At 39.8% G+C, this 27,461-nt stretch overlaps 1 protein-coding gene across 4 annotated transcripts in view; it reads right to left on the minus strand.

The window, feature by feature from the left end:
* Positions 1 to 1,726: 1,726 nt before the first annotated feature.
* Positions 1,727 to 27,461, minus strand: part of pacsin1b (protein kinase C and casein kinase substrate in neurons 1b) — a 29,107-nt gene continuing 3,372 nt past the window's right edge. The window contains exons 2-11 of one of the 4 annotated variants that reach the window (XM_044348029.1): positions 20,226 to 20,358; positions 9,443 to 9,565; positions 6,154 to 6,310; positions 5,827 to 6,062; positions 4,902 to 5,057; positions 4,273 to 4,448; positions 4,061 to 4,181; positions 3,671 to 3,795; positions 3,095 to 3,291; positions 1,727 to 2,297 (exon numbers count right to left, since the gene is read on the minus strand). In XM_044348029.1, the coding sequence (XP_044203964.1) occupies positions 2,188 to 2,297; positions 3,095 to 3,291; positions 3,671 to 3,795; positions 4,061 to 4,181; positions 4,273 to 4,448; positions 4,902 to 5,057; positions 5,827 to 6,062; positions 6,154 to 6,310; positions 9,443 to 9,502 (1,338 nt within the window). In that variant the 5' untranslated portion in view covers positions 9,503 to 9,565; positions 20,226 to 20,358 and the 3' untranslated portion in view covers positions 1,727 to 2,187. Of the gene's footprint in view, positions 2,298 to 3,094; positions 3,292 to 3,670; positions 3,796 to 4,060; positions 4,182 to 4,272; positions 4,449 to 4,901; positions 5,058 to 5,826; positions 6,063 to 6,153; positions 6,311 to 9,442; positions 9,566 to 15,390; positions 15,592 to 20,225; positions 20,359 to 21,116; positions 21,138 to 27,461 lie in introns of those variants that run through there. The other 3 variants (XM_044348031.1, XM_044348030.1, XM_044348028.1) reach the window with 3 other exon arrangements.

Below are 27,461 nucleotides of genomic sequence, written 5' to 3' on the forward strand. Positions count from 1 at the left end.
GATAAACCGGAGTCAGATTCTGTGGAAGTAAGCTCTCATTAACTTTGTTACACGCGATGGTTGAGAGTCTTTGAAGTGGCAGGGTGATATATTATCATAAGGCAATATTTATTTTACCCCTCTGAGTCCAATGCTTACAGGTGCAACACTTATAAAAAGCATAACAGGCATATACACCATTACAAGAGACATTACCCTGCTGGATCCTCTCAAAATGAACTTCTTTCTTGCAGCAGAAAGGCAGTTGTCTCATCAATATTTCAGAGACAGATCCTCTTTCTGCGAAGCACTCGCGGCAGCTTTCTCTGCCTGCGTCAGTAAGAGAACACCCGCCAAGGGTGTAGTATTCACTAGGAGTAACGAACCAATCTCATATAACATGTACCGTACTGCCACATGCACTCCTAATCTTTGTTTTAATAAGGTTTGATTTCTTTCTTTCTGATTAAAACAAAAATATTTAAATATAAAGATATGAAAAAGAGCCTATATTTATTACAGCTTGCATTTTGGTACACAGTGAAATAGATAAATCAGGGTTGACTATGTTATACAATTCAAATCAATAGCATTATTATCATCTTGATAGGAGTTCAATCAAGAATCTGTCAATAATTTGGTGGAAACAAATTGAGGCCATGCACTGGACCAGTTTAGATCAGAGCAGTAGATCAGAAACAGTGTGTGGGAACATCAGCATGCACATAATCACAGAGATAAGAGCTGGAAGCTGATAATACAGAGTCACTGACATTCACTCGGAGTAAACAAGTCTCATTAATTGCAGAAATTGTCCAAAACTGAAAATCTTAGTTGTGAAATGAAGCTAATATCCATACAAAACAGCTGCGAGTTTACATTTATAGGGCAGGTTTTGTTTATGGCGTCTGCATTATGATCACATATCGAGACGCAACAGAGGGAGTAATGAAATGAGAGGTAATAGCAATGGCAGGCACGTTGTTGTAGATGGGTGGGGCAGCGGAGGTTAATGTAAACAATCCTAGCAGTGTTTGGTAGAGTACATATTTCCATTTCAAAGAGAAGCTCTGCTGAGTGTCTGTGTATGTATGTGTGTGTGTTTTTTCTTTTTTTGACTGATGGTGAGCTGTCTTTTATCTCGTTTCAAAATGCTAATTTAGTGTCATGCTGTGGAGTGAATCGGGAAAACAACTAAATGCATTAAAGGAATTGCTTGACATTTTTGGGAAATAACCTTTTTTCTTTCTTGCCATGAGTTAGATGAGAGGAGTGATACCACTCTCACACCAGTCTGTTAGAAGCGGAGCTACAGCTAGCAGTTAGCTACCAGTTAGCTTAGAACAAAGACTGAATATAGGGGGAAACAAGTAGTGTGGCTCTGTCTGTAGAGCTCAGTAACATATCGTTTGTTTAATCCACACAAAACAGAAGTTGTAACTATTTCTTGGCCTGGCACAGTGACTTTCAAATTCATAACATGTCATTTTTACACCAGATATAGGCTAACATGCTAATTATTGAGTTTTAGAGGTACTGGTAGGTGGTTTTTGTTACTTTTGGACAGTGCAATGCCAGCAGTTTCCCCTTGATTCCAGTCTTTATGCTAAGCTAAGCTAATCCTATCCTGACTGTAGCTTTATATTAGCATACCGATGAGAGCGGTATCTTCTCATCTAACACTCAGCAAGAAAGCAAATAAACTTATTTAAAATGTCAAACTATTCGTTTAATGCTAAACATGTAAATATTTCACAAAGAATTCAATGAGAAAAACACTGTACAAGCACCCAGACTGTAAAAAAAAAAAAAAAAAGATTAAAATATATACATGGAATGCACAATGCATAGCTCATTCTTGCTATCCAGGCACAACTTACAATACCATATCAATATTATGATGAGAGAACATACTGAATGGCATATTAGCTTCACAACTGGAATCAAACACAGCTACACACAAAAGATACTAAATATTTTGCTTCAGTTGCAGTATTTGGAGATGATGTGATCCTGAATACAAAATACAGATGGGTCTTGTTTCGGAGAGAGGTCTTCTCAGTGATGAGTGCTGTGATGAAGACTGCTCGCTGTGCCCGACAGGAAGAGGAAGCTTTGCTTTGAAGTCTCTGGCAATGTGCAGTTATGACTGGACGGTTCAGTCTGGGTTTGCCCTCTTGACGAGACAAGCGTCCTCAGCTGGAACAGTTAGACCGGCTCTACGTAATTGGCTGGGTAAAGACCCAGCTGGCCGTTGTCTAGACGACCTTTACACCAGCCCTGTTCATCCTCGTCTTCCAGCTTCGTCAGCTCATCACCTTTATCAGTAAAAAGAGACAGAAATGTATAGCAGGGTGAGAAACAACACAGAATTATTTCACTTAATATATTTTTGCATGTAACATAGAATAGAGGCTAACTGTCAACAAGATCAATAAAGGATTAATCCACCAAAAACCCATGATTTGAGTATTAAACATGCACCCCCATGTACTGTAGGCTTAAAGGACACGTTCACAATGTTTTATGTCTGTCTTAAAACAATAGTCAGGTGTCCAAATGAACCTTCAGTCCTCCTGTTCATACTGACAAAAAGCCACAGCCCTCCTTCCGTGCAAAAATGTATTCAAAAGTTTATCTGAAGCTAATATAAAGCGTCAGCTGTCCAACTTTGTCAAATCAAGTGGATATCTTTCGAAGTTAGTCTTTTTAGTGCAAAAATTCCCACTTTTTGTTACTATCCTGCCACTGCAGCTGAACAGGGAAAACACTGTCCACGGACACAAAAAGAGGGAATTTTACAAATTTCTATATTTTACTAAGGTATATATCATAATATCAAAGTTGAAATTTATTGCCATTTTAGCATAATTAATAGGATTTTTTTTCTGACTACAGATACATGAAAGATTTTTCAGTGTATTGCTTTGACATTATGTACCATACTAACAATACAGCAGGAACTGTACTTGACCAACATCTATTCACATCTATCAGTGAAGTCGTCACAACTGAGCTGGCAGATATTCACTGTTTCATCTTAAGATATTTAAGACTTTTTGACTGTTGCAGGAAGCGACCCTGTGACCGAGGAGTCACCGGGTTTGATGCTCACCTGCTCTGAAGGTGAGCTCGTCCTGCTCTTGGCCGTCGTAGTCGTACAGCGCTCTCACTCTCACACCTTTGCCCATATCTTCATCGAAGGGGTTCATCCCTCCGTTGGTGTCGTTGCCTGAGTTCGGGGCCGTCTGGTCCTCATCCGACCACTCTGTGGAGGCCGTGTACGCCTGATTCTTCTCGTAGCTGCTTACACTGAACGCAACACATTTCAGAAGCACATTAATTATCCCTCTTTACAGCAAAATGTCCCCTTAACTTGTTAAGCCTTTTACAACTTCTATTACTCCTCATATTGCTACTACTACTACTACAACTACTATTACTTTGTGTAATAATATCTTAGTTGTAATAATATCTTAGGTCACAATAAATGATTTATTCAACATAAAATCTAGAAATAAATATTGATTAGATCCCATTCAGTTATAGGAAGATATTGATTAAAGCACACATATGAATTTAAACTGTTTACATTATTTATGTTTAGGGAATTACAAAAGGTATTTAGAAGGTGATCTGGATAAAAGCATCTGCTAAATAAACACATAAACGTATTAGTGTTCATGCTTACCTTCCCCGGTCTCCAGCTTGAGCGTGGTCTACTGCTGCTGTGATGTTAGTCAGCATGACTCCATCAGTGCTTTTCTTTGACTTTTCTTTCTTAGAGATGCTATGGGTAATATCTGGGTTGTATTCCTGCAAAACATGACACAAAACTTGTTTAAATGTTAATCGTTTGCATGGTACAGAAACTTCTGTTCAATTCCAGGTATTTTCTCAGTTTGTTGAGTAAAATTATATTTCTCTGTCATGTTTGTCTTTATTGCTGCTGTCAAACTGGGAAATGTGGCTGATGTGATATTAATTATTGGAAAGTTTGCAGAGTAGAATGCTGCAGTGATGATAAAACCTCTTTAATTGTATATGAATGTTGTTACAGCATGTTATGGTACGTTTGTACCTCGAACTGTGGCCAGTTCATATGCATGTCAGGGCCGTGAGCGTTTCTGAACCACTTCAGATCTTCCTGCGGGCTGGCTGTCGTGATGGTGTGTTCAAGTTCTCCGTATACTGCAGCATAACTGTGAAAATACAGCAAGGATTTAGAGTGTAGGTGACTATCAGCTGATGATTGTGTCTCGTCATATTAACTGTTTTATTAACGCCCCAAACCTTTGGTTCTCTGTGAGGTTGAGGTGGCGTTTGACATCCAGCAGCACCTCCCTGAGGAAGCTCAGCCTCTTCTCTTCAAACTGCTGGCACTGGTCGAACACCTGCTCCATGTTTTCCATGTACTGTGGGGTGCACTTACTCAGCTCATCCAGAGCCTTCTCATACTTCTCTTTAGCCTAGGTTATAACATAAACACAAGCAACAAACTCTTAGCAGCCTAAAGGCAGAAATAGCTGATGTTTTAATGACACATTTCTAGTCCACACATGCCTGACATCTCATTTCTGTGGTCAAATGTGAATCCTATTAACCTTGAGAGGATAATAAATGTGTATTCAAGCACAAGAAAGAATCATGGTTCAAGAGAGTGAAGGTCAAGGCAGTCAAAGGAGACCAGAGTCCACTTTAGTAGAGAACAGCTGATGTTGGAGTCATAACAGGGAGACATGGAGGGGAAGGTGTGGTATTCAGTCACACATTAACAATGCAACACTGATTACAGCTATGCAGCTTAATAACACAATCTAGCTTTACAGTCCACATCTTAAAACCTGTCAGGATTTGGAAAATAGCTTTTGCATATTGATGATCCCAATGGCCTTTAGAGCTGTAGCATCTGATGTTCTCACCTTCTGTGAGTCCTGTTTGCACTTGTCCAGTTTCTCATGGAGTTTCTTCTGCTGGTCAGCCGTCACAGAGGCTTCTGCCTTGCTGTTCGCCTCTCTGTTGGACGCCAGCTTCTCCTCTTTGCAGGCCATGTGGTAGGACTTCCTGGCAGTCTCGAGCTGAAGGGGCAAGATGACATAAGGAATTTCAGACCTGGCACTGGTTTTTTTGCACGGGTACTGTAATGTTTGTTGAGTGAATGTGCACATATGAGAAACACATAAGCATGTAACCGCTTATTAATCTCATATACATTAACTGACAGAAGTTTATAACATTTAAATTATAAATAATTTCTAAAATACACTTACATGATAACTGACTGTAACAGAAAGAGCTCTTATTACCAGGTTTTAGTTGTGCACTTTGTGTTAATTGTAGAAAAATGTTGCATTAAAACATGTTGTTTTAGATGGTTCTTCTATCCAAAGTGACAAAGTATCAGTTCTTCCAAATTACCAAAAATATGTTTCCCCCAGTTACCTCTATTAGCATCTAGTAATGAAGAAAAGTTTGCTTTTATTTGTAGATGTTTTGAAATATCTGCTGCCATCCCAGTTCAAATTGAGGTGAAAAGAATTTCATCCAGCAGAAAAAATATATTTGAAAACCTCAATGGCAACATATTTCTTTCAGAAAAAATGTCCTTGTTACTGTTGAGTTTTTCAAATGTATGTTTTCGAAGCTGTCAGCAACTACTGAATCCCATTCACCATTTGTGGAAATCTCAAATAAAAACAAACTCTGCTTGGCTAGACCATCACTAGCGTAATGTAGAAAACTTGTTTGTAATGTAGTTTAAATTGAGTTCAGTGTCTTTGGACAGTCTAGCAAATGTGTCCACTCTGCTGCACATGGATGGATGAGTAAAGAAACACACTCTGTCACCTCTTTTAACTTTTTGGCCCAGGGTTTCTGGGCCTTCTTGAAGCCCTCCTCTGCCTCTTTGGTTTCCTTGAATCCTCCCATCATCTGTTTGTGGTACGAGTCTTTCTGCCAGTTCTTCACCTTCTCAAAGTCCAAGCTGATCAGGCCGTTCTTCACCTCCTGGTGAAGCTCGCTCACCTTCTCCGCCTCCGTCATCACCGCCATCCAAGCTCGCTCTACTGTGCCGTATTGAGGACCTAGTGGAGGGACAGAGCGTGAGTAAGACATTGTATCAAAAGAAAAGCAACACAAATATGCTATTGAGTATGAGTGTGAAACACATCTTACCTTTGTCAACCAGCTGTCTCCATCTCTTGGACCATTCGGTCAGTTGCTGTGAGTAGGCTTTCTCGATTTTGGCACGCTCCTGGATGCAGTTCATCAGGTCATTGCAGAGCCTGTGACCATCGTCAATCCGCTTCACTGTACGTTTGTAGTTCCCGACCTTTCATAAAAACGTCTCAAGTTACTTTCAGTAAATTTGTATGACTGAAAAAAAAAGCTCTCCTGACATTTTTCAGTTTTATTGCACTTTATTGGAATACAATGAATCCCTTTGACCCTCTGGTCTTGCCCTGGTAATTAGTCAAAGGCCAGGTAGGCTAGCTCGACATGTTGGTCTTGAACAACTGATTTACTGTAAATCTTTACTCATGCCCACTCAAATCACCAGTACCAAGCATTAGATGAGAAGATTGATACCACTCTCATATCTGTTAAAAATGAAGCTACAGTCAGCAGCTGGTTAACTTAGTTAAGCACAAAGACTGTGAGCTTTAAGAGCACTGGTATGCAGTTTTACATTTTTGGACAGAGCCAGGCTAGCTGTTATGCTAAGCTAAACTGATCACCTGCTGACTCTGCTGACTCTTGCTTCATATTGAGTGTACAGACATAAGTGGTAACAAGCTTATCATTTAACACTGCAAGACACCAAATACACATATTTCCCAAAAATGTCGACCTTTTCCTTGAAAGTAGAAGAGTCCTATTTCTCTGGACAGAGTGCCAGCTGCTGTTTATGTGACTTTTTCACGTCCTGATTGGAATAAAGCACATTTTCAACATCAGAATTTTGGCAAGAAGAGAGAATCTATGAGGTGTTGCTATTTCAAGCCCTACTTTTTTATTCATGCATATTATATTTTTTAATCCCTCGGCTGCTTTAGAAATCAAGAAGTGAAGTAGAAAAATTCACATTCTCTCATTCCTTTCTTTTTAAAAATCATTTCATATAAGGTTTTTACATCCACTGCATCAAACACTAGATCTTCCCACCCACCCAACCTGTCCAACAACAACACAAAACAGGTATTTTTCTTGTAGAGAAAAATGATTTACTAATGACAAAATGGGTCAAAATGACTATGTAATGTTTTTTTTTTTATCATATCATTGAGAAAACAGCTGTACTGCATTGCTCCTCTAAGGACCTTACAAAGGAACTCTGTTCAGCCTACAGGTGGTGCATTGAAAAGGCAGGAGGCATCAGCAGGGAAGAGGCTGCTGCTGCGTGTGGCGTTATGCAATGAAAGCTGGGGATGGGCTTATGTCATATAATTTACAACTCTCCATGGACGCAGTAGCAGCAACCTCCCAGAGAGCTGTTAGCTTTGCGCAGAGAAGAGAGAGAGAGAGAGAGAGAGAGAGAGAGAGAGAGAGACTGACTGCATTCAATTCACACCTTTGTGACTGAGAAAAAAAGGACTGCATATTTGCATCTCGAGCGTTTTGCTGAAAATGTAATGGATGTTTACCTATACCTAACCCTAAAAATGACACTCAACAAATCTCAAACGTTAATGAAAGCAGCTGATTGTATTCCACACCAGCCCTCTGCTTCAGCAGCAGCCGGCTGAGTCAGCGATCAGCAGGCAGCACTGCAGCAGACACTACTGTAATGCAGTGAGTGACTGTGATGTAGTGACTGTGTGCTGGAAGCAGGCACCGTTGCTGCTCCAGCTGATTCCTGAACACACTACCTGGCTGAAGAGACACGATGAGCCGAGTCTGACAAGAAAAGAGGTGAAAATACCTCTCCTCTGTCTAAAATAGCAAAGTCTATCCATCATACAGATCCAAACATACAGCCACATGAAGGCCAATAAGTATCTGTAGCCTAAGATGTGTTGAACCTTTTTCTTTGAGCACTGAACAGTCATCTACTTTCATATATAATAAATGAACTTCTGGGAACTCAAGTTACGTGGGACTGTTTGTGCTCAGGAAAGGCTGCTGGTGATGTAATCATGTGGGAGAAACCCAGTACAACGTACTTTCATTCTTAATGTCGTCAGAACTGAAGATATTTACACATTTGTGGGATTTTTTTGCTTATTTTATGGACATATTTATGTATCAGAAATTTGTTTTTGCCATTAGACAGAACAAAAAAGCATGAGTGATTTTTAACAGTTACATGTTAATATGAAAAATCATTTGAGCCCTGATGATCTGTACATATGTGATGTGGTTGAACCCGACCATCTGCTTCTCTAAACAGTGACTGTTTGACACAATAAGCAGATGTCAGACTGGTCCAATTTGCAACAATAATTTGCATTATGCATGCTTAGGCCTGTCTGTCATTCCCATTCCTATCTTTAAAATGGGAACAGAAGTCAGAAAAAAAATCTGTGTGAAAGTCACACTAAGAAATAGAGATCAGCATTAAATACAGGGGTCCTTTGGAAACCCGCATGCTGTAGCTGTGGAGATAGATGGTGAACAAGCTCGAAACCCTAATTATGTGGAGGAAGCCAGTAGAACACTTTCAACCTTAAAGGATGAGGTCTCATTTTATAAAAGTATATATCTAAACATGTGCACAAAGAACTGCCTGTCTCGTCAATAAAACTGGTATTAAATATGTAAATCTACACCTACATATAATGATAAATGAAAAATACAACCTGTTTCACAAATAGGTCCATTAACAAAGGCTTAAACTTGTAATTGAGCTTGAGGTAGACACACCATGAAGACAGGTGATAAACGCTACAAACAGTGTCACCTGGACTAGAGCTGAAGAATAAGTGACGAAAACGAAGAATCACAGCTCACAGACAACACATCGGTGCCGCAGGAGGGGGCAGCGTACCACTGCAGTGTCATCCATAGTTGTGAAAATAGTGCCAGTTATTCCTGAAGAACTCTGTCAGCCACATTACAGGTTGGACCAAAGCATTTAACAACTTATTGCACTTCTTTTAACAGTTTGTTGCATAACAGAAAATTTAGCTGGCTTAGTCAACTCAATTAGACATAATGGCACCAAAACCAGTTTGTCATTATGCTGAGTGATTAAAAGTGAACATCATTAACAGATCGGTGCCGACTCAGAGATCTGCATATGGAGCAGCAGGTGCTCAGTGATTGAACACCATTCATAAATCTCATTCTCGGCATACAAACGAGCACATTTGTGGTTTACATACAAATCTGTGCCTAAATGAGGCCCCCGGATCTTCCTTTTCAGCTCTCAGATGAAGCAGGTTCAGTGAGAGTTCATCATTACGCCACTTGTGTCACTTCCCAGTAAGGTTTAATCTGTAAAGACCGTTCTCTGCTGTCTCACCTCCCAGAAACTGTCTGTGGTCTCCTCCTGGCTGGCAGACTCGTCGTAGGCTCCAGACATGGTCCCAGATTTGGCAGGATGGCTTCAGGCTGTGGCGGTCTGCAGAGTGACGCTCCTCATGCACTGTGAGGGAAGACGAGGACAGAGGAGTGTGAACACAGAGACAGACAGACAGCTGTATGTGAGATGCATAAACAATTTTAACTGGTTATAGGCTGCAAACAATGCTGCTATATAAACAGCGTCTCTAAAATCACATTTTCCCTCCTTAAACTACGTGCGGTTATGATGTTAAAAAAGAAACTTATGTATTCTTTAGTTTCAGTGCATCGCTTACAAATTTCGTGCTCGTACTCCTGCAGCTCATGTGATCTCAACATAGATGCTTTGTTGGTGTAATACCCACAAATGTTGTGTCATGGATTTCAAAGTGGATACAAAATACTTATGTAACCAGAAAATGGCAGTGCACATGAAACATTTATGCAAGATGCTTAGAAACAATTAACCGCGCTGACCTAATGCGAGTAAAGCTGCTTTTTAAAGAGCAGTAGAGAACATGACCACATGGCCGACAAATAAATGGCATATTCATAGCCCAGATTGTACATCTTTTGGATGCAAATTCATCAAATGTAATCTAGGGCTGCAACTTATGATTCTTTTCATTATCAACCTATCATTCTGCCAATAATTTCCTTGACTGATGTCTGTAAATAGTGAAATATTTCCAGAAGTCCAATATAATGTCTCCAAATTCCTCATTTCATTCATCCAACAGACAAAGATATTCCAAATAAAATGCAGAAAAGCAGTAAATCCTCACAATTGGACGCTAAAACAATGAATGTTTGGCATTTTTTCAAGACAAAAAAAAATACTCAATCAATTGATTATCAAAATAGTTGCCACTTCATTTTCTGTTGATTGACTAACTGATAAATTGTTTCAGCTCTAGCTGCAACTTCCAAATGTTTCATTGTTGATTAGCCTCTTGGTTATTTTTCAGTCAGTCAGTTAATCTATATGGTGTCAGAAAATAGTGAAATATTGCCTCTCATAATATGCTTCTCAGCCTATAAATTGTAAATAAATTCATCTGTACCAATCGATACTTAGACCAATACATGAGGTGGTTGTTTTTGCTGATTTTTAATTACCGAGCGCTGCCTTTTTCTCTGACTTTGTTCTGGAGAATACAGCCTCTCATAAATATCCTGGAGCTCAAGGTGACGTATTCAAATGGCTAGCTTTGTCTGATGAAGAGTCAGAAGTCCAAAGATATTCAAATTACAATAATTTAGAACACAGAAGAGCAGGAAAATCCTCACATTCGAGAAGCTGGAACCGAAGACTGTTTGGCAGTTTTGCTTGATAAATTACTTTTCTGTCAATCGATGCTAATATCATCATCCTATAATCATGACAACTTTATCAACATGTACAATTTGCAAACAGATACTATTTGAGGTAACCGGACTAAATGAGCCAATACATGTTAGTGCAAAGTTTAAAACTAAAGGTATTTGTCAGTATGATTGCCATCAGGGCAACTCAACAGTTCACCAGCAGAGCATTTGACTTGACTGATATTACCCTCATAACCTGAGTGCTTCCGGCTGTTTCTTTCCACTCCCCTGAGATGACTATGTCAATAGATGTAATGACTGGCTATTAATTTTCAGTGGCATCGACTCGTCCAGCCTCTGTCGGAAAACTGGAGCATAGTTGCAGACTAATCTTCCCTCATTCTAATCAACTAACATTATCCCAAGGCCTCATATGCTGCGGCAGAAATTAATAGCTGTGATGATTACTAATGACGACCATTGTGCTGAAACGAGGGCACGAAATGAGAGGTGAGAGGGGAAAGAGACTGTGGTCCAATCAGACAATCTTGTGTTGTCTTATCCTGTCCTGTACTGTTTGTCTGTCTGCCAGCTGCCTGCCTACTTAGGTACCAATTACTACAATAAACAGTGGTTTCCATTATAAGTAAAAGTCTATTGTGGAGAATCAAAGGTTTCTTATAGCCCAGGAGCTACCTGCCAACACACCAGCACTGGTAAACATAATAAATTGTTTCACTTTCATTGGTTTCTTAGCACTTTGGATATACCCATCCTCAGAGTAAGAAGGCAGTGACTTGTATCTAATTGGCTGGAGACCTCCAGCATAATAAGTGGGCAAAGACACAGGCAGGCTGCATATACGCTGACATTGGTCCCATGCTGCTGGAGCCTCATCAGTGCCATACTCACCTCCACCAGTTCAGGTTCAGTTCACAGCCTACACTGCAATTTCAATAAGGACTACACCGTTAAACTGCCACAAGTTCACACAGCCTACTGATATTAAGATGGGCTATAAGTAGATGGTAATCAGCCAATAACATGCGTATAACAGCTTCATAAAACCTTATTACAGAGAGTCTCTGTTTGTCATCTCAGAAAACAAGAAACTACTACAGAAACTAATAAATCTCTGTGAACAGCAGTGAAGAACAGACATAAAAAAACTAATGTGATCTGGCATCATAACCACCATTATGCCTAAAATATATATGTCATCAGATTCCAGATAAGCAAATAAACAAAAGGCAATTTGTGTCATTTTATAACATGTACTGGTTGATTTAGGTTTTGTACATTTGTTTTAAATGGGCTTCAAGGATCATTATCCTCACATTATCACTTTCCAAAATATACTGTAGAGTTTTAAATGCATTTTCAATAACTTGAGACTTGAAACTTGCTTGAGACATCACAATAAACTTCTGTTTGGTATTAGTTTGATCACAGACACATTTCTTTATGTAATAATGCAGTTGTGCTGATGTGAAAATCTGCTCATCTGCTGTTGCTCAGCTCAGGAAAATAACTTTCTCTCCTGGAAGTTAGCAGGTCTAATTTTTTGAAATGGAAAAGTTGAAAGGTCGTTTTTCAAATCAGCAATTTGTGGTAAGACCAGTAGCTAATTGTGGCTAAACTAGGTTAAACTTTAGACAGCTATTACTGTGTGATAGAGGGTGTTGTATGCTGTACAGACTGTAACTCCCCTTATGACAAATTTGTGATTTCTGATATTGGACTATTCAGTATAAATAAAATTACTGAGTCAGTTTGCTGACTTTATAACTCTTCTTCACTTGTGCTACTGAGATGCTACATTTTATCCCATCAGGACATGATAACATAACAAAAAGCCCGACATTGTTTACTTTAGATATTTGCAAGCATAAATCACAAAAGGTGATACAACACAGAGCTAATGCAAAAAATAAGAGGGGAGATATGAATGTGTGTAGATGAGGTAGGAGCAACAAACAAAAAGCAAAACACATGACCATAACAGAAATGCAGATCCAGATAAGATGCAACGTAAAGATGCAAATGTACTAGAGAATAAACTCGTACTGACAACAAAACAATGAGAAGAGTTATTTGACAGTACTCTTATCAGGCAAGTTAAATGCCATCTGCAGCATGGAGACAGGTTTTACGGAGCCTCTGCTGGAATGCAAAATAAATAGATGACACCGTGAGCATTTGAGAAGGATGTATTCCGTGGTGTTGTACTGATGTGTTTTGCATGCGGCAGTGCCACAAAAAACAGTATGCTGAGAAATGATGTCATCCAACCTCTGGTGAATGACAAACTTTGTATGTTAAAGGGACAGTTTGACATTTTGAGAAAAGTGCTTTCTTACCAAGGTAGATGAGCAGATCTGTGTCTGTTCAAAAAAAAAAAAGCTGAAGACAGCAGCCAGTTAGCTTAGCTTAGCATAAATAGCTTAACAGGTATCCTGACTCTGTGCAAAGGTAACAAATCCACCTATCAGCACCTCTAAAGCTCATTAATTAACACATTACAAGTCTTTTGTTTACTCCTTACAAAGACTGAAGTGTAAAACGGACAAGTTGTGGTTTTACGGTGGGCTATGGCACTCCAGGATGTCACGGCAACTTATTTCGCACTTTGGTTTTTGGTTTATTAGACAAATAAGATATGATGACTTTTGGACTTTTCCCCCCTGTTTCCTGTCTTTATGCTAGGCTAAGCTAACTGGCAGCTGGCTGTAGCTGTATATTTCTCATACAGACATGATAGTGGTATCTTTCTGATGTAAAGGCACCTTTAGACTGTGACTTTAGACAACAACGATTGTTTAAAGTTCACTGCATGTCACATTGTGCGAGATGCATATAATAAAATGGTCACAGTCTGCGTCATACTGCGTTACATCAACATGAGGCATGCCAGATTATGTGCTACAATGTAAATTGAAAAAAAAGTATATGAAAGCAGTCAAGAGACATGTCATCAGCTAGTGTCATCCATCTGCGTGGCTCATTTGTTTTGAAAATGCAGCAAAATCACACAAATTTTCTTTTTCCGTTTCACCTTCATTGTTTTGGTTTTTGTTTGCCATGAACGTATTAAGGAGAATGAATTTTCCCCCTAAGTATATTCTCTGTCATTTCATGTCATAATCTGACGTGGGTCATAGCAGCAGTCACATTGTGAGAATGTGTTCTTAAATTTCTTATAGTGTGATTTAGGAGCGACATTTTGGATTGACGACCAAAGATTTGACCACGTTTCTCTTACTCACGTAAACTTTTTTAGGGCTTCGCTATATGGACAAAATCAAATATCACAATATTTTTGACACTGATATTGCAACAATATTGTAGGGATGACTATGAGTGCTTTCACAAAATATTTACACAATGAGATTTTTGATAAATAATCATCAGCAATGTGGATATAATGACTAAAGTGGGTAAAGGCAAATATAAGAACAGCTAGAACAGTCTGGTAAGTTCAGAAAATTTCACTTTACTGTAATGCAGCCTTTAAAACCAGGAAAGACAACACTTAGGCTATGCCATATCACGATATTACGATATCCAAAAAGACGATATCTAGCCTCATATCGCGATATCAATATAATATCGATATAATGCCCTTATTATTAACAAAAACTTCACAAAGCCAATGCTGTTGCTGATGATTAAGGGTTTGATGCAGAAAACAGCTTTGAAACAATAGAAAGAGAAGGAGCAGTGATGTGTTTTGATAGGAGGTCAGGGGGAGGGGTGAAAGCTGCATGGGTATTTGGGTCAACCATGGACCAATGGATGGAGCAGCACTTTCACAATAAAGGAGAAAGATGAAATGGGGGAGAGGGAAGTGAGGAGACTCCAAAATCCAAAAATCCAGATAATTGAGAGGAATTTCCACAGCGGTCATACCTAACAGGCAAAACAAATGCCTCGGTCGGATGCAGCGTGGGGTAGAGAAGTGGGTGTTCATCATGCTTGGTTAATCCATTAGCTACATGCCGAGAGGAGGCTTTTGTTCAGGATAGCCCCTTGCAGAAAGGCAGAGCGCAGCGTAGGAAAACAACCACCGACTAGCTTCCTCTACTTTTACATCAAAGTCAACAAGTAGAGATAAAATTAAGACAGAAATGACATTTTTTTTTCTAATTGGAGCACACTATATGGTGAGTTATTTGTTGTAAACAGACAAAACAATACACCAATACCTACCCACACACACATACACACACGCACACACAAAAACCCAAACATTGGCAGCTCTGAGGTTTAGTCACACCACATTTCTTTGATTCAGTCTCCACTCTTTATCCTCTTTCATCAGCACAACCTGCAGTCTCAACACTGCAAGACCAGCACCCTCACACACACACACACACACACACACACACACACACACAAGAGCAAGAGCATCGGGAATCCCCCATCCCTCTAAAGCAAGTGCACAGGCACCAAAAAGCACCACGACTCACAACACAGCACGGCGAGCCGGCGGCATCAACGCAATCGAGAGAGTCAAACCCCTCCGCTGAACCGAAACAAAGACTGCCAACACGCAGAAAAGGAGAACAACAGCCCCCCGCTAAAGCAACAAAAGCTTACCCCCAGTCCTCCATTAACAGCGGCTAAGGCTGCAGCTAGGAGAACAGAGACACGTGGGCTCCTCCAGCAGTCAGCCCCTCTCCTCCACTCCTCCTCCTTTTCCCCTCACGTTCGTTTATTTTTGACTGAGCGATGGAGCATCAGCGTGCAGAGTGGAGGACGAGGAGCCGGTCACTCTAATCTGTGATCTGAGATCTTCCTGCCCGGAGCACTGAGCGCTGTGCAAAGTGTGTGTGTGTGTGTGTGTGTGTTTCTCAATGAGTGAGGGGATAATCCTGTGGTGTTTTGCTTGAATGGCTCAGACAGAGCAGCAGGCCAGAGGGACAGAGAGGAGGGAGAGAAAAGAGGGTGGGGGGGGGTGGGAGGGTGGAGAAGAGGGGGCCGTTTGTGTTCATGAGCAGGCACTGGAGATACTGTGGTGTGGATGTGTGTGTGTGTGTTTAATGAACAGACTTTGGTTAAACTGGTGAAGAAGAATATGAAGAGCGTAACAGACAGACATAGGGAAAGACTGTGAGGATTTTAGAAGAGAGTAAAGCTGCACTCGTGTTTTTGTACTGTAACAACGGATAAAATGACTCTGCATGATGCGAAGGGTGTCACTTGTTGTCACGAACCTACTAAGAAGAATCACCTGACTCTGCAGTTCCCCTCAGCTCAGTGAAGCATTTTAACATTCTTCAGCTCTTTGTTTTAGTTTTATGGCTCAATTCACTCTCACCTCTCATCAACCTAGATCCCTGGTTTCAGTGAAAAAGCCCTGATAAACCCACTGTACGCTACCTAATGGCAGACAGACAAAGTTAGTGACTAGCTGGTGAACATAGTGGAGAATTTAGCAGCTGAACAGTTGGATATTTCCCTCAGGACTCTCTCTCTCTGGAGACCAAACAAGCGGTAAAAAGAAAGAAAATATTGGACATTCATCAAGTCACATCCCAAAGTTCACCATATCAACTTAATAAGGTGCTAATATGTCAATGATGTGTTTACAGCTTGCTCTGCTGCCCCCAAGTGGCCAAAAAAAAAACAATTAAAGCAGGTTTTCACTAACTTTATAAAAGCAGCAACAACTAGGGAAGATTACTGAAGTTATTAGTCATGGATATTTTAAGTGCTGAGAGACATAAATAATGAGTGTAGCCTCTACAGTAATGACTGGAATCTGATACTTCTTTCACATTAACCGACTAAGTCACATTTTCAGGTCTTTTTGGTAAAGATCTCTATCCACACAAAAATATCTAAACAACCAGAAAAAGCTAAATGTCTTATTTTGTCTTGTTCAACAAAACTGTGGATCACAGCCCGTATCTGGTCAGGAGTGGGAAAGAAAGAGTATCAGCTAGTTACGGTTACAGTCATTGACTGTATATCCTGCACCGCTGCAATAAGACATAACTTAATCCATGATCATAATTTATGATCAAAATATGCCTGACAAAAGCAACATACTTATGTAAAATGCATCTTATTGACAGTACCTGTACTGTTTGATGGGCTGTATTTACAGTGAATGATCAGAGAGCAGGTTAGAGGTGACAGAGAGTTAACTTTACTGCCACACAGGACACAATTAGCAAGACTTACATCATCGTTTTACAAAAGCTCTGTTATCTAAAATATGCGCCTGCGGGGTTTTTAAATTTATGACGGTATCGAGCTGAGGACATGAAGGGTGGAGGTGACCCTGAGATACATATGCGTAAGCTGTTGTGAATTTGGAGCGAGACCAGAGATCAGGTCCATGCTGTTGACATGGCAGCTATAAAATGATTAATAATTAACAACTTATCAGTTCGAGAACAAAAGTTAAGCCAAGCCAAATCCAATCAAGGAAAAAAATCTATGACTGTACTTTTATTTGTCATCACTACTGCACTGGTAACCCACATCCGCAGCTGTGAGGACAACCTTTCACCAGCCCGCTCCTCGACAGCGTTATATAAAGCACAATCGTTATCTCAGAAGTAAGACATCCTCTGCTTTCCAACAGCCAGTACGACAAAAGAGAGAGAGACCTCTGGCGCAGTCTCAGCTGGAGCTCCATCACCCAGCCAACCAGACTGGCATGATGTCACAGTCTGACGGCCCGACTGTCACGTTGAGACAGGACCCGGCGGACTGCAGACGGCGGTGCATTACTGTGTGTCTCTGCTGATCATCTCTGTGCGGAGATGTGAGCAGGACAGGTGAGGCGGAGGGCAGACAGGTCACGGTGGTGATGGGTAAGGTGAGAAAATCTACAGTGGTGCAAAAGCCATCTCTGTTGCACTTGTGATTTCACACATCACGCTAAAATATACTTCAAAAGCAAGCAGAGGAAGAGCATGGTTTTGATAGATGGATATAAAGAAGACCATAACAGAGGATATGGATGAAAAATATCCTTTGGTATAGCTGTGAACTAATTGTTAGTATCACAGCATACACCAATTTCACAAAACCTCTATTTCTTTAAAATATTTCCTTTCCTTTTTTAGATATTGGGAACCAAGTCCCTTCTGAGCTTCTAGTCATACAAAACCTGCAACTTTAAGTAAAAATATATTGTAAAAATAATGATACTTTTTGGGAATTTAACCCCCAGGGATGCAGCGCTCTGATCAGTGGGATGCATATCAGTGTAAAATTCTGTATTTTCGTTCTCAGTTACATTTATTCAGTAAGTCAGCAGTTCAGTTTTTAGTACAACAGCAATAACCTTACAAAGAAATGATTCCAATGTGAGGTATACAGATTTTTAAAAAGACCACAACTATTGGATAGATATGGGATAGGTACTCAGTATCTAAATTGGAATCAGAGGAGAAAAAGTTGGAGCGGTGCATTCCTATTTAATCCCAAAACCTTTACATCTTCCTATGATACCACAGTTAAACCCCCCATGGCCAGAATTTATGTATTTCCAAAAATCTACATTTTGTGAAAGCACAAATGTCAACTTCAGGACATTATTAACTAATAGATAAGGTTCTTCAAAAGCACACGGTGTAAAATATGGACTAATAAAGCTACACACCCCATGTTCCCCCCATTTTTTAGCCCAACTTTAAATGCATTCTTGCAGATAAATAAACTTTTTTTCACACAAATAACAAGATAAGTTACAGCAAAATATAGAACAAGCAGAAGTGTTCAACTGGGTCACTAAGTCTCAGGGAAGTATGAAATGTCAGCAGGATGGAACAAGACAAACCGATCAAGCTTGTATTTGCATTTTAAACTCTACAGTGAACACAACCTGAAACAATACATTCTCTATCAGAGAGATTTTATCATAATAAACTATTTCTCCTGCTGTTTTAGACACCCGACTAATAACTACAGATTAAAATGACGGTCATTAATCACAACTGACTTGCTGTGCAGTAAATATTTATCCACACAACACTCATTTTCCAATCAAGAATAAATACTAATCAGTGATTAATTATGTATAAAAAAAACTGCCTTAAAATAACAGAATTTTGGGCACTTGATCTACATGTGTTAAATGGGGAAATTGGAAAAATACCTTTTGGAAAAACATGTTTATAGTCTTGATACTAAGACATTCAGCAAATTCTTGTAAGTTTTGAACATTACTGGAAAAGTATTGATACCCAGCCGTACCTGGGATGCCTGAATTTAAAGATCCCCTCCAGACATGTTTTAAGACACATAACAATACTCTGCTGTGAATAATCATTTATCATGATCATGTCCTTTCCACATAAAGTTCAATTAACAGACACAAGCAAGATTCAGAATCTATTAATATTATATGTTTTCACATCACGCTTAGTTACTTCATCAATAACGTGAAATGTGTTAAGTCTTGAATATAACAACCACTAAACTTTCATGACAGAGCCGTTAAATAAAGCGCATGAAACACACCAGTGTACTCCTCCCCAGTGCATCCATCATACTGACAACTCAGATGAAAGATAGCAAGAACAAAAAAAAAAAAAAAAAAGGCTGCCTGACATTTTCCAAAAGAGTTAGAGAAAAATGAGGTCACACTTCAAAGACAGGCAAGCAAACAAACAAATTATATCACCTCTCTCACGCTCAGACAGTCACACAGTAGCTCTTTGTGCTCCTTGAAAAGCCAACTAATTACACCCATCAAATAATAATTTCCACTATCTATTACATCTTTATATACTCTCACACACACACACACCGATACTTCTGCTGTATCTCTAACTGGAGCTGCCCTCTGCCCTCTGAGCACAGACACTTACTGTATGGTGAGATCTTGGCCACATTATTCAAATGCAGCACTTCTTCCCCCTCAGGACAAACTGTATTGCTGCTGCCGCCCTCATCAGATTCAAGTCCTATATTTAGAGCCATACTCATCAATAATTCATTCTGCTGTGTAAACAGATAGAGGAGATGACCAACCAGACTCACGTGGAGAACTCTTTAAGGTTTGATGTAATCTCACATTACTGTCAAGACAATTGGATTATAAAACGCAAAGATCAATACAAATGAGCAGGACATCTATGGACCTGAAGAAGAACCTTAGGTCTATTAAGTTTTATATCTTTAGGCCACAAATATGTAACGCAGGTAGTTGATAAAACACATCTACACTGTGTACAGCAATCTAAACCCCAGCTCCATGAGTGAGTAATCTTCCCAGGTGCGTCTGAGGGAATTTATTTTATGAACCAATATGCTCATCTCCAGTTTTCACAAAGAGCAATATTCCTACTGATGGTCCCCGATAAACAATTCCAGCCTTGCAAAAGTATCCTGCATCCTCAGTGGATGTCTGGGCCGCAAACATGAATGTTGCAGGTAAATAAAATGTGAATGACGGAAGAGAATCTCCTCACCTCCCTCAACAGCTGTTACTGAGGTAGCTTGGATAAAAGGCACTTCGCCCACAGCTGCTGTCACGGTGTTGTTTAACAGCCAGCAGTGGAGGACTGTAGCTGTTGTGCAACTCCCCAGGACAAATATGTGTATCTGTATGAATGAAAAAAAGTAACGCAATGTTGAAAAATTCTCAGAAGCGCCTCCTTGGTCAAACACATGCAGGAAATGGCGTTGCGGCGGTATCAAAACAAATAATAATATCCAGCAAGACAATGCACTTAAAATTCCTGCGATAACGATCTGCGATGAGGGTCAAAGCAGTAGAATAACTGAAACTCATTTCTGTCTCTCTATAATATTCATGTATCATCAATAATTACAGAAGTTCTGGACACAAGCAGACTTAAATAAGTGTCCAACCTATTTTTTAGCAACTACAGCCTTTACACAGTGCAATCAATATCTAATTGATTAGTGGTAGCAAAGGGTGACAAGTTTAGGTCACTTGGAGGCCAATTATCCACACAGGAAACAGAGCCTCAGATGATCAGCTACAGAGCTAGAAGATACAGTGTTTGGCTGCATCTTATTCACATTAGCATGTGTGTCTTAAAAAATATACCGAGGGCGTCCATGGATCCATTCCTTCAGTGGGAGAGGACAAAGATCAAGGTCCATGAACCTCACCTAAGATGACTTTCTTGACTCTTTTTGAACATGAACTGTTTGAAATAACACTTAAATTACAAAAAGAAACAAACTCATCCGTTCACTCGAGTCAGAATTCAACTTATATCGCTGACGAGAAACCTGCCGGTAGAAGCTCACCACAACGAATTTGCGTTAAATACAACTGTAACGGCCTAAAAGTAAGACTGTGTCATTACAGATCAGAGCAGTTACTAAACCTGGTCTTTCCTCCCTGCGGCCTCTCAGTCCTCGACAGCGTCTCTCCGAGTAATATCTGACAGGCTTCAGGAAAACTGACATCTGCGACTTGGAGTCAAAGAGCGTTACTGCTCACCTGCAACCATGACACATCCTGCGGGCTAGCACGCCTTTTTACGTGCACAGACACACACGCACACACATATTGCGAGACTGAACCTTGACATATCCCTGAGAAGACACATTGGGCCATCAATAATTAGCTAGGTGCGAGGGAGGGTGGAGACTGAAGGCTCTCCCTTGTCACACACATTCCTTGTAGTCAGACAGAAGAGATTTGAGAGATAGACAGACTGATAGAGGGATGGAAAGAAAGGGACAGAAAGTTACTCATCACAGAGATAAAGGAAGACAGAAAGGACAGAGGAGACAGTCTCACAGGTGGTTAGATAAAGGCTTTTCTGTGGAGGACAGACAGTGATGAGTCAACATCGGGGCATCGGGTCAGCCGTGCTGCGTGCACTCAATCAATACAGATTTGCTGATGTACAATGGATGCTACGTGTGAAGGCTGAATAGTCTGAGTGCCTTCAACTGAGAGAGAAAGATGTATGAGCCACAATGTGTCAATGTTGTAAATATATGAGGCATGAATAAATGAATAAAAAAATACTAACATCCTCAAAATAACAGAAATTATCCAGGGAGAGCGCAGTTTTTTTTTTTCTCAAAAATGGATTATGAATGGCCTTACAAATACACAAAGCTCTTTTGTTATTTAGTGTGACGCTGAGAATAAAATGAATCAGAGGAGACAGGTGTGTATCCATAAACAGCGACTCTACAGTCCTCTGATAATGGACAGAGAGGCTGCATATTGACACCTTTTTCCACTGATCATACAAAAGAGGATAAAAACCTGCAGAGATGCTGATCAGGAATGTGTCCTGAAACCTTTTAAGTCCTGAAAAAATCTCAAATAAAGGTAATTTCTATCCATAGAGGCAGATGCACGACTCTCCAGCATGTGCCATCTGTGTATCATCTAATCTTGTTTCTCCCCGCGGGGTTTGCTCCATTTGACCCCGGTGTTATATCCCATTATTGCAGGAAGTAATTTACGGCCACTGTGCAGGCAAAAGAAAAACTGAAAGGGCTGCAGGTCTGGTGCTCGTATAGAAAACACAATCTTATAATTGAGTCTGTTTTCCTGCAGTGATTTGACAACATCCTTTTCATTGTTGCGGTGGGGCGTTTTAGCGGAAGAGGAATCAGAATGAGACATTGCTAGTGGGAGGGCCATTTCACTTTCATTTCACCGTGTCATTAGACACAGGTAATAAATTTTGTGTAATAAATCTTCTAAAAAATCACATATGGTGCCCTCATGGACATATCAACAGATAACTTTTCTTCTTTTACAATGTCTAGATATTATATCCAAGTTGAAGTCCTCCAAATTCAAGAAACAGCATGCAATTTAAAAGTTCAGTTTGTTAAATTAGAAATGATCTGAATCCCTGAGCACTGAGCTGCTTAGTGGCAAACAAATCCCAGCTTCCAGGTCTGAATGTGTGTAACTGATTGAGGTCAATGTTTCAAACAAAGTGCTTGACAATCTATCTATCTGTTGTGTGTACAAACGAGTGAAACATGATGAATGCGTTTAAGGAAAGACTTTCTGAAAGTGTGTGCTGTTATCTCCATTTGAATCATAATTGTGTCTCAACTCTCCCTATGATGGAAGACTTTACACCACGCTTTTAATATGTGGGCGTTTGGAACAGCTATAAACACATTTGCCTTCCAGCTTGAATGGACGACACGTCATATGTCCTTGTTTCTTTTAATCAGAACCCAACCTAGAATGTGATTAAGGTGTTTCTGAAGAAGAGAGTGAAACTTCTCTGACTAAGTAAACATTAAAGATAAAGAATAAAATAAACATAAGTTCAAGAATCTGACCGAGCATTTAGTCTCAACTTTGCCACGCCAGGGGTGTGGCTCTAAGGATGTCAATGTCGGTCTGGTGGTTGGTTGGTCAGTCAATCCAACATTTTGGTCTAGACTGAAATATTTCATCAACTACTTGATGGATTGCCATTAAACTTAGTACACGCCTTCATGTCTCCCTCAGGCTGAACTGACATAACTTTGGTTAATCACTTTTTCACCTTTTATCTAGCGGCATTATCAGGTCAACATTTTACTTTGTCCAATTATTTGGTTTATGATTATGTCTATGGCTGTAGACTGTAAGTCTTGTTCTATACATAGTTTTGTGGGTACTCAAAAATTATTGAGGTTTGCAACCCAACAGTAGTTGCTGTGGACTTCCAGTATGGCCGCCGAAAGGCAGTCCAATGAAAATCATTAGAATTAAGAAAAGAGACTTGATTGAAAATACAGGATTTCAAATGAAATAAAGAATTCAAAAAGTCAGTCCTCTAAGACTAGAGTTACTGATATAGTTTAACTTCACCTTTAAAATTGACATACTGAGTCTCAAACTGTCGTCTACTAGATATTTTAACATCACCACTCTTTAATTTGACATCTCTTGCTGATCAAAGTGGGAAACAAAGAAAAATCTCAAGTCATGGCTACAAAATTTGTGTGCTTGGCACGGATGTAAACACCATTTAGTATTCTGTGTAAATCCAACTTCTCATACTCCAGGGTTAAAAGAATTCAATCAATTCTAGTGTGGAGGACCTCTGTGCTCTCCATTCCAGTTTGTCTGTAATCAATAACCTTTTTTTTCCACTGCCCGGTGCGGAGTGGCAGGGTAGACAGGGTGTTTATTGAAGCCCTTGGTTCAGCTGCTGGAGTCAAAGTGCTCACACACACAGTCCTCAACGGAGGGAAGCTGATACTGGGCAGGAATATCAGTGGGTAAAATGGGAGTGACTCATTCAAAGACTGCAGCTGCTAATAGCCACCAGACACACACACACAGAAAGCCTCTGTTGATGTCTGGCTGTTAGAACTGAGATCCACTGAGAGGAAACACAATCAGTGATGCAGTCAGGTAAGGGCAAACTGCAAAGGCTCAATCAGCAAAGTGAAAACTCTGAGTTTATAATACAGCATGATTTACTAAACTGCAGGTGTCACAAATATTGCTCTTTCTATGTTGCATAAGCAAGTAATACCTATTAGCAAACACACAAATCACACACAAATACCTTCATACTGAAACAATCCATGCTAAAACAATTAGTAAATTAATCAATTAGTTGAACAGCGAAAACTTAATTGACAACAATTTTTATAATTAAAAAAACTAAACAGCAGGTGCTTGATAAATGACTAAATTAATTATGAAAATTGGCAAAACAATCAAACTTCAATGTCCATTTGTTAACTTTTCTGGAGCTTTTGAACATATCACATGATCTTCATGGAGTCTGCCCAGCTGTTATGGAACCACCTGAAGGACTTCTCTCACCTTGGAAACAGCAGACGACAAAACCATCTCACCTCATTTATTAGCTGTTCTGGAGCTTTCAGTCGTGTAAAATATGGTCTTCATCAGCAGATAGATTTTGCCCAGTTGTCATGAAATTGTGGATGTTCAAATCTCCACGGTTTCTTCTTGTCCACGTTGGCTTCAAAGTTGAGTTTCAAAGTTCATTCATGACAACTGTGAGAACTGCATTTCCTGATGAAGATCATTTGATAATATCAAAAGCTCCACAACAGCTAATAAATGGACCTTGAGGTGAGGTGGTTTTGTCAACTGCCTGTTTCCAAGGTCACGAATGAATTCTGAAACTCAACTTTTAAGCTAAAGTGGAAGAGAAGTCCTTAAGGTGGTTCCTTAACAACTGGGCAGACTCCATGAAGATCATGTGATACGATCAAAAGTTCCAGAAAAGTTAACAAATAGACACTGAGGTTTGATTGTTTTGTCAATTTTGACATTTACCAAGAAAAAAGGCAAAGCACCTGCTGCTTCTCAAATGTGAACAATTGCTGCTTTTGGCTGGTTTCCATCATTGTAAAATTAAACAAACATATACTAAATATACACTAAACAGTTACTCAATAAATCAGAAAAACATTGTCGTTTTCAAATACGCACATACATAGTCCGACATCCTGTACACTCAACACACAGACTCTATCATTGACAGTCACCACGGCAACACCAAGCCCTCTTCGCTCGTCCTCCTTTGGCTCTAAAGCACTTCGCTGACACTATAAATCTGACACGCCCCTGCCTCAGAGAAGCAAAGCAGACCTGCAGCCAACAACCTCTAATAGCCTCTCCTCGTTCCTCTGAAGCTGTGAGATGGCTTTTGTGATGTAGCAGAGATGTCCCGGAGACACAGACTGATTTATTACACTCAGGAATTTGGAGGTATGCACGTCACATGATGCAGATTTACAACTACTTATCCCACATCACTGGCTCAATGAAACTCACTGGCAGTCATACAAGGCTGCTACTGTGATGGCAGTTCACAACCTTTTTGACTTTTGACTCCTTATAATGAAGCTACATCTAGCTACACAGTTCAATTCCAGCCAGGGACCTTTGTTGTGTGTCATGCCCAACTCCCATGAAAACCTAAAAGTTTTTGGTATTTCACAAGAACAGAGTACATCGATTAGAGAAATTGTCAAAAAAAGTTTTTAAAAAGTGAATATACAGTAAAATATTAGGACCCATCTATCTGCTTATGAATCTATCATCAGGCAGGGACATGGATGTGTCTTTAGGTTCAGTTTCTGCTCAGGATAAAACAGCTGCACGCCGAGACTGTGTCGACATGAAGCCGCTCGCTGCTGATCTGCACCGTGCAGCCTGCTGGGGGGATTCTGCTGATTCAGAATCTAAACTCACGGTGCAGCTGAGTCAGAAGGTGAAGACACAAGGGGGGGATTTCTAATCAGCATCTGGGAAGATGTTTCTAGAACAGCTCATACGCAACACAATTCCCATGTATATACGTAGATACAGTAGATTATTTATATATAGACAATGTATTAAGTTGAAATGATTACTCAGTTAATTGCAGAAAAAGAACATTTATCAGCACAAGAATCAGAATCAATTAGCCTAGTCATGGACCTCAGAGGATGAATCCTTCTGAGGTTGACATTTTAAGTTTTAAGCAAAATGTCTTAACAACTATTGGACGGATTGCCATGAAATTTTGTACAGACATTCATGTTCTCCTCAGGATTAACTGTCAGATCTTTGGTGATCCCTTAACTTTTTTTTTATCTAGCACCATCATCAAGTCTGAGTTTTTTAGATTTTGACCAGTACAAAAATGCCCAAAAAATAAAAAAAAATAAATACATTTTTTTGGTTCCAGCTTCTTGAATATGGATATTTGGTGACTTTCTTAGTCTTCTATGATAGAAAAGTGGATATCTTTGGGTTTAGGATTGTTGATTGGACAAAACAGGCAATAGGCCTATAACACAACCTTAAGTTCTAGGAAAATATGACCAGCATTTTCCACTTCTTTCTGAAATTTTATGAACCAAACTATTAATTGATTAGGCAAGAAAATCATCTGCAGATTAATTAATAATTAAAATAATCGTTAGTCGCAACCCTAGAAATAAAAAAATATCCAAAAATAAAGCTGTGAGGTGTGAACTCACCAACTTCTAAGCAGAAGGCAGAAGATAAGCCTGAAGCCCCGTTGCTGCAGAGCTGAGCGGCTCGCTGATCACTTGTTTATTCAAAGTTTATTAATATTAAATGTGTCGTGTGTCCAAATTGCAGCAAATTCGACACTGCTCAGGACACTGACTTAGCAATACCCCCGCCGAGTGCGAAGCCGATCGGATGAACAGTTCTCAAAATACGCAAAGGACAAACAGACATACATACAGACAGAGAGTTCCTTCCTTTATAGTTAGATGCAGCCTGTCTATTCTTCCAGGATCCCCTGTGAGGATCCGATCTCTGGCTCCAATTACCTTACAGTTCAAGCCAAAGCCAAAGCCAAAGCCCTGTTCTCTCGCCATCCAGCCTGTTTGCACTGAGCACGTACGGAGGAAGCCTGATGAGGATCCTTTCCATTTGAATGAGCTACATTTTTGACTTGAGTGTTTTTCCGTAAATGTTACATTCATTAGTTTTCACCAGATCTCACAGGCAGACCAATAAATAACTTGGAACAAATGTGCTGTGGTAATTCTCGGAGGAAATTAGATAAAATTAAACTTTTAATTACATTGATCCAACCCCAGACATAGATGGAAAAGCTTTGGATGTCTGAGGCCATGTCCTTGGTTACAAAGGCAAAAGAGACTCATAGAAAAGAATAAGCAAGATTAATTGCTTTCTTTCAATCATATAACATCAGACGGGGATCGTGAGCACCAGATGTGACATG

Source organism: Thunnus albacares, chromosome 4 (assembly GCF_914725855.1).
Source record: "Thunnus albacares chromosome 4, fThuAlb1.1, whole genome shotgun sequence".
NCBI classification, from domain to species: domain Eukaryota; kingdom Metazoa; phylum Chordata; class Actinopteri; order Scombriformes; family Scombridae; genus Thunnus; species Thunnus albacares.